Source organism: Schistocerca cancellata, chromosome 4 (assembly GCF_023864275.1).
Source record: "Schistocerca cancellata isolate TAMUIC-IGC-003103 chromosome 4, iqSchCanc2.1, whole genome shotgun sequence".
Classification (NCBI taxonomy): domain Eukaryota; kingdom Metazoa; phylum Arthropoda; class Insecta; order Orthoptera; family Acrididae; genus Schistocerca; species Schistocerca cancellata.
In genome coordinates, this window is record NC_064629.1 from 431,280,257 (window position 1) to 431,288,845 (window position 8,589).

At 41.5% G+C, this 8,589-nt stretch overlaps 1 protein-coding gene across 6 annotated transcripts in view; it reads left to right on the plus strand.

Annotated features, from left to right (window-relative positions):
• Window positions 1-7,134, plus strand: part of LOC126184822 (Bardet-Biedl syndrome 5 protein homolog) — a 499,156-nt gene extending 492,022 nt beyond the window's left edge. For all 6 annotated transcript variants that reach the window (XM_049927402.1, XM_049927403.1, XM_049927401.1 and 3 more), the window contains one exon: window positions 6,261-7,134. In XM_049927402.1, the coding sequence (XP_049783359.1) occupies window positions 6,261-6,476 (216 nt within the window). In that variant the 3' untranslated portion in view covers window positions 6,477-7,134. The remainder of the gene's footprint in view (window positions 1-6,260) is intronic.
• Window positions 7,135-8,589: the final 1,455 nt, after the last annotated feature.

Genomic DNA, 8,589 nt, shown 5'->3' on the forward strand with positions numbered 1-8,589 from the left:
CATGTGGCACATATTTATGATAGTAATTGATTTTTCCCAGCACACTCTATAGATGCTTCAAATTCTGCGGCGAAGGCAAGTCTTGTATGGCACGGAGGTGCTCTGGACTAGGATGTATGCCTTGGGCATTGAGTACATGTCCCAGGTAGGGTAAGTCACGAGCAAAAAAACATACATTTGTCCTTCCGCAAGCGAAGACTATTTTGTCGCAAGACCTGAAATAACGTTCTGAGATTGGCTAAATGTTCTTCTTCCGTCTTTCCGGAGATCACAATATCGTCCAGATATTTTGCTGCATTAGGGACCGATGCACAAACAGTTTGTAAATATTGCTGAAACAATGCAGGGGCGGAGGCACACCCGAATGGCAGTCGTTTGAAGCGATACAAACCAAGATGTGTGTTAACCACCAAAACGCGCTGAGATTCTTCGTCCACCGGTATTTGCAAGTACGCATCTGCTAGGTCCAACTTCGAAAAATATTTACCCGGGCACAGTTTGTCAAAAAGATCTTCCAGGCGGGATAAAGGAAAAGTTGCAGTCACTAGTTGGGGATTCACTGTTGCCTTGAAGTCCATGCAAAGTCTCAATTTTCCGGAAGGTTTTTACAAAATTACTAAGGGTGATGCCCAGAGAGAAGTCTGCACACGTTCAATTACACCTTGTGATTCCAAATCATGTAATGTTTTTGTGACCTCATCACGCAATGCGTGGGGAACATTGCGCGCTCTGAAAAATTTCGGTTGCGTGTTGACTTTCAGTTCCAAACGTGCTTTACAGTTCTTAGTGCAACCAAGGCCCGGTGCAAAAATGTCTGCAAATTCTTCACATAGACGAGAAACACTGTCTGAAGGCACAGTCTGGTTCACTGATAGGACCTGATTTACTATAGAGAAGTTAAACAACTGAAATAAATCGAAACCAAACAAGTTCACTGCAGAAGAAGAACGAAGGACGGAAACTGACACAAGTTTTGTTTGTCCCTTGTATGTTGCCAGAAGGCTGCACTGTCCTAACACAGGGATCGCTTGTCCTGAATAACTACTTAACATTTGCGGCACGCAACGGAGGTTTGCCCAGCTGTTTATAAGTGTCTTGATTGATTAGTGAAACTGCAGCTCCGGTATCGAGCTGGAATGATATCACATTGCCGTTAATGTCCAAGTCCACAAAAAGTTCGTTGTCCTGCTGACGGCAAGAGCGACTGTCTCGTGCAACGTGAACTGACACTGGTACAAAATCACTTGCGACTTGACGGGAGTTCCTGCGATGTCGACGCACACTATGTGTGGGACGAACACAGTCACTGTTAGATAGAGTGGCACTGGGCGGAGTGGAATGAACTATATGAATTGCCATGGGCGAAGTGTCGCGAGCCTGAATATCCTTGGTTCGATTCCAGCGCAAAGCAAAGGGCCTGGAATGGTTTTGAGCGTCCAATCGGAGCTTTGTCTGGCAAACACTTTGAACATGTCCTTTTTTATTACAGAAAAAGCAAATAGCTTGGCGTGACAGGCAATTCTCACACGAATTTCTAGTAGCACACCGCAGGCATGATTTCACTGCATCTGCTTGCTGGCGCGATACACGTGGCTGAGAGCCAGGTGGCTTTGGCGTGGCTGGGCGCGAGGACTGTTTACTCTACCGTGCAGCTTGCCCGGCGGGCCGGTTAACGTGATACACAGGTGGCGAAGTTTCAAATGATTCCTGAGCAAAGTCAAGTGTGTCCTGCCGATCCAATATGTCCATCACTTGTTGAAGGGAGGGATTGACTAGTTTCAAAATCTGTTCCCTTATACGAACATCAGAAACGTTCTGTGCAATTGCATCATGCACCATAGTATCTGAATAAGGGAGTCCACATTGACACTCAAAAGCACAATCCCTAGTAAGGCCTTGCAAGGTTGCAACCCACTCCCTATTAGTCTGACCTGCCGTACGTTTTGTACGAAAGAAGGTATACCTTTTTGCAATTACACTGACTGATTCTTTGAAATATGCATCTAATGCAGACAAAATTTCATCGTAGGACAGAGTTGCTACGTCGCGTCGGGGAAATAATTTGACTATCACACGGTACGTTTGGACGCCGACGGATGCTAACAAAAAGGGCTGCCGCTCGTTACCTTGAATTCTGTAGGCGGCGAGATGGAATCCAAATTGGCGTGACTGCTCCGTCCAGCTTTCCAGTGCCACATCAAAAGGATGAAAAGGTGGAGCAACTGCGTGTTGTGGCCGCGTGAGCGGTGGAGCGGCGGCCGCCGCATCGTTTTGCATTGCACGTTGACCCTGGACGAGCTATCCAAGGGCATCCAGTAAGGCCTGCGTCTGCTGGTTCTGCAAGCGATAAAATTTGAACAGTACATCTGGAGATGGTGGCGAAGCCATTGCACAAGTAAATCAGGGCAGTATAGTTACAAACGCGAGTTGGCCTCATCGCCAAACTGTTGTGGTTTGGCAAGACAGCCAACCCACTATGACAGGAAACCGAAAGGCACGCGTTTAAGCTCACGCAGGCTGGCGTGAGGTCTGGAACAGGACACGGAAATGAGAATAGCCAAAAACGTACATAGCTGCTAGAATACTTAACTTTAATCCATAATTGGTGAACATCGCTCATGACGGTACATGTTTTACAGCATCAATAGTAACTGGTAATGGCGCCTTGCTAGGTCGTAGCAAATGACGTAGCTGAAGGCTATGCTAACTATCGTCTCGGCAAATGAGAGCGTAATTTGTCAGTGAACCATCGCTAGCAAAGTCGGCTGTACAACTGGGCCGAGTGCTAGGAAGTGTCTCTAGACGTGCCGTGTGGCGGCGCTCGGTCTGCAATCACTGATAGTGGCGACACGCGGGTCCGACGTATACTAACGGACCGCGGCCAATTTAAAGGCTACCACCTAGCAAGTGTGGTGTCTGGCGGTGACACCACACTAACGTTCCCCCCTTGGTTGATAATATTCTGTCAGAATTTGATGTCATTCTGAGCAGTGGTTGTTCTTTACAGCATTTTTAAACTGTAACTTTAATTATAAATACCCTGTACTTGTCTTTTATCCTTGACTGTGGCTACATTTAATGTTTCCTCCTATGAAACAATATTGTTGACTATCTTGCTGTCAGATACAAAATTTTGCATAATTCATAACAAGTAGTTATTGCCACACAGCGTAGCAGGTTTAGTGTACTGTTGTCTTCAGTTTTATGATGCTCTTACTCAAGGTGAGAGAGAATGCCAATTCTTTTGCTGAGCATAGTACACCAACTCAAGCTGGTATGAACTCTACAAGTTGTTGGGAGTCTACTGCAGAAATATTGAGCCATGCTGCCTTCCTCAGTTTCGAAAGTGTGTCCAGTGCAGGATGTTGTGCATCAACTGACCTCTCAATTACATCCCATAGATGTTTGATGGGATTCATGCCGGGCCAATCTAGGTAGCCAAATCATTCACTTGAATTGTTCAGAATTTTCTTCATGCCAATCATGAACAATTGTGGCCCAGTGACACGGCACATTGTCATCTATAAATATTCCATCGTTGTTTGGGAACATGAAGTCTGTGAATGGCTGCAAATGGTCTCCAAGTTGCTGAACATAACTATTTCCAGTCAATGGTCAGTTCAGTTGGACTAGAGGGCCCCGTCTATTCCATGTAACTACAGCCCACAGCATTATGAAGTCACCATGAGCTTGCACAGTGCCTCATTGACAACTTGGGTCTGTTGCTTTGTGGGATCTGTGCCACACTCAAACCCTATCATCAGCTCTTATCAACTGAAACTGGGACACATCTGACTAGTCCACCGTTTTCCAGTCATGTAGGGTCCAGCTGATATGGTCACAAGCCCAGGAGAGCCTCTGCAGGCAATGTCATGCTGTTAACAAAGTCACTTGCATTAGTTGTCTGCTGCCATAGCCCATTAATGGCAAATTTCACCACACTGACCTTAAAGATATGTTCATTGTACATCCCACATTGATTTCTGTGGTTATTTCACACACTGTTGCTTGTCTCTTAGCACTGATAACTCTATGCAAATGCTTTTGCTCTCAGTCATTAAGTGAAGGCCATCAGCCACTGCCTTGTCAGTGGTGAGAGATAATGCCTGAAATTGGTATTCTCAACTCACTCTTGACACTGTGGATCTCACAGGGGAAACTCTCCATCACAACCCCATCAGATTTAGCGGTAAAATGGCCCAGCAGATATAATGTCAAAAACTGAATGCAGATCAGGCATGAAAACAAGAAGATGGTGTACTGAACTCTGAAAAAAAAGAAGCAAAATAGATACAGTGAACGGTTCAAGCTCAAGATGTGCAACATTGAGTGAATTATGGAAACCATGGCATCATGGTTGTCCAGTCAAGGTGTTGGACTACAAAGTGGGAGATCCATGTTCAAATCTCTGTCATATCCCCCCCCCCCTTTTTTTCACAAATTTATGAGCTGTCTGTCCAGTCATTGACATGTCTGTCCTCCTTCTGTAGTCTTGCCAATTGTCATACTACACATTGGTTATAGAACATGAGTAATGTGGTAAGAACATACTACTATCACAAGTACATGTGATGAATAGTGAGGGCAGGCTAGGTGTCACACAGACCTCTCACAGAAATGAAAACAACAAATAAATGGGTGTGAACTACGTTACAAGAAAGGAATTCAAGAGTCAAAACTTCCAAAACAGAACACAAGTCATAATGTGGTATTTGTTTAGAACAGATAGGAGGTATATAGATCTGAAGGTCTCTTCGTTACACCTCACTGTTGGAGACAGATGTTACACCACAACACAGACACAAATTTGAATACTGAGAACAGACACATCGGTGACTGGATGGACAGTTCATAACTTTGTGTGAAAAAAAAATGATATGAGACATGAAAGAGATTTGAACACATATCTCTCGATGGGCAGTCCAGCTCCGTGACCACAGAACCATGACACCGTAACTATTGAAACTCACTCGATGTTGCACATCTTGAGTTAGACTGCTCGTTGTTCCTATTTTGCTTCTTTTTCCACAGTTTGGTATGCCTTCTTCCTGTTTCCATGCTTGATCTGTGTTCAGTTTTTGATGGGTTGTCCACTGATCCATCTTACCACTAAATCAGAGTGGGGTGCAATGGGGAGTTTCCCTTGTAAGAATATTGAATTCCCTAATGATTTCCATAATGGAATGTCCCATGTGTCTAGCTCCAACTACCATTCTGCATTCAGAGTCTGTTAATTCCCATTGGACAGGCATAATCATGTCGAAAAACCTTTTCACGTGAATCACCTCAGTACGAATGACAGCTCCGCCAATACACTATCCTTTTATACTTTGTGTATGTGATACTACTGCCATCTTTATATGTGCATATCACTATTCCATGACTTTTGTCACCTCAGTGTGAATTTAATTAAAAATTGCCATTTTCATGAAATTAGTCAGATTACGCCTAAAACAAAATGTACATGCTCCTAGTGATCCTGGATCAAATTTTATTCTAAAAGGGCATGCTGAAAAATAATGGCTCCAAATGGTTTATGTGAGAACTCTTAAAGCTTTTTAAATTAAACAGTTGTTACTAACATTCAACATCTTTATTCTTCATGTCTATATATTTGCAAGCCCTCTGCTACTAGAGGACTCCAAATTGTAATGTGTAACATGGTGGTGTGTAACGCAACTACGTCAGTGCATGAAAAAGAACCTGCCCATCCATACATGGAGTGCCCTCTCCTTCAGCATGACAATGCCAGACCACACTTAAGTACTGTGACATCTGCTACAATCCAATGCTGTGGAGTCATTGGCACCGATCATCTTCTGCACAGTTTTGATTTGGCCCCATCCAATTCTCACTGGTTTCCAATAGATAAATAACATCTTTGAGGACATCAGTTTAATAATGTCAAAGTAATGCAAGCAGGGTTGAGATTGTGGCTCTTTCAACAAAGTCAAACATTCTACCATGACAGTATCAATAAACAGGCCGCTTGTTGGAAGAAATGTGTTCAATGTCAGGGTGACTATGTTGAGAAACAAATTTATAGACATGAAGAATAAAGATGTACAATGCTAACAATGTTTGTTTAATTTAAAGAACTTAGAGGTTTCACATTAAAAGTTTGGAGGCATTACTTTTCAGCACACCCTCGTACATATCAATGTCAGCAACTTATGGATACCGATGTATCCCCTGCTTGTAGTCAGTTCTTACTTACATATGGCCACATAATTTTTATAAATAAAAATCTCATTTTACAGACCCAGTACCAAGAAGAGAGCTCCATGTTTGCTGATGATACACAGGAAATCGTTGAGTCAAGTGATGAAATGTCCAATGTTTTCCTTACTTACTTTGCTGATGAAAACCATGAAGACAGGGTACCAGTTTATAATCAAGAACTTGGACTGGCTATTGAAGCTCTGAAACCTGGAACTACATTGCAGAATCTGTGGGAAGTTATACCTTCTTCATAGTGCTGTACCCTATCAACTTACAATGTAACATAGAACATGAGTCATGTTTACAGAATGACATTCATTTAACTGTTTCAAAAGAGATGTTAAATTGTACCTGTTGAAATTTTTTATCCCAAGTGGCTGTATTTTTGTACTTAATAAAAATTTTCTGAAAGCAGTAGCAGCTTTTTGAGTTTGCTACTTGCTACCACTGAGTGTGGCAGAGATGATAATGTTCCCTTGTCATTGTTATATAGTGTTCAAGTTCATCAGACATTTAGTTTTGTATTTCACAGTCTTTATTCCTGCAATGCAAGTCCACATGTTGAAATTTTTTTAGAGTATTCATCAGCAACACATGCAAATATCACAAGTCCATGTTTCAACCATTTCACCCTTGGCTGTACTGTCTGTTTGAGATCTTACACATGAATGCAAAAAAAAAAAAAAAAAAAAAAGGAGCCTTGTGCAAAAACAGCCACCACTGTTTAAACTCTTGTCTTGATGTGTGTCAAACACACACATTTCTGGCTTCCAAAACATACTTAAGAACTATGAATTTAATGTTAAATACATGCATCATATAGGAATTTGCACATAAATTTCCTAAGGTTTCTAGCACTGTTCTTAGTTTCTCTAACTTGAATAATTTGTTTATAAATAACGATTTTATCAACATAAGTACTACTTTGTATTGTTATGTTACTAATAAATATAAACAATTAAAAATAAGTACACTCATACATCTCTAATTATGTCTACTTAGTAATGCTGCCACTACTTTCAATGTTTCATATCTTATTTATGTGAAAATTCAGGTTTTTATTCACAGAATGTACATTCCAGCTTGCAATTCAAAATAGGTCATGTTTATAAAAAAATCTATTGTGATAGTTCAATAGTATCCACTGAGATTCATCTGTGGATGCTTATTTTGTAAAAATCACTCAAGGTGTCATCAAGATATTAATTTTTGAAGTTCATTATATTAACACAAAATAACTTAAAAACTACACTTCGTATCAAGGACACGTTTTCACCCACACTCTCAACGTATTTTTGTTTTTGTAACCATGTTGCTGGCTTCTCTATCACTAGTTAGGTTTATTTTTTAATGGATTTAGTCTTATCGGCTATTTTATTCTCAACACGCAATTCTACAATGGTGGCTACCCCTCCATGTTTTCACACTAAGGGTCGGGTTTTCCTGATCATGTGGTCAGAGCCTGCATTTACCTGACCTGTGTTCTAAAACTCTCATACTCAAGCATGTCTGCCAATCACTGCACCTCAAAGGGTGCTGCCATCTGTTGATGACATCACGGGTCTCATGTGGTTCAGCTCGGCCTCCACACTCTGCTGGCTGTCAGATACTTGCCAGTTCACCCGCACCTGCTTCTAACATCACAATAGGACAGGTGCACATGGCTGCATCTGTTTCTGAAGTGTCTTGTCACAATTTCCAGTATGTACCGTCTCAGTGTGTAACATTTGACTAATGGTCAGACATCCTTTGTATATGCCAGTTACCTTTTACAACTTTCAGGAGGGTCTGTTTGTAAGCTTAAGTCTCATCTAGTTATATGTGTTTTTCCTAAATCACTTCAGGTGAAATATTCCTTCCACAAGACTGCAACAAATTCTTAACCTTTCCTTGCCAATTTTGACCTAGTACTAACTCTGATGACTTCATTGGTAACTGAATATTGAACTCTCAGGTCTCTTCCTCTCTTCCCTTCCCCCTAAAATTCAGAAGCTGCTATTCCTTGCATAAATACTGACTTGATCAACAACTGCAAATGTATTTCACTAGCTGTCCTAAAATATCCTCGTAAGAATTTTGGAATTTAATAAAAATTCAACTAAGCAGAGTTATGAGATTTGTATGGTAGTCAAAATGATTTTAGGAATCTAAATTGTTATTGGACAAGAAAGATTAGGAATAAAATGTAATTTCTACATCTACATCTACATTTATACTCCGCAAGCCACCCAACGGTGTGTGGCGGAGGGCACTTTACGTGCCACTGTCATTACCTCCCTTTCCTGTTCCAGTCGCGTATGGTTCGCGGGAAGAACGACTGTCTGAAAGCCTCTGTGCGCGCTCTAATCTCTCTAATTTTACATTCGT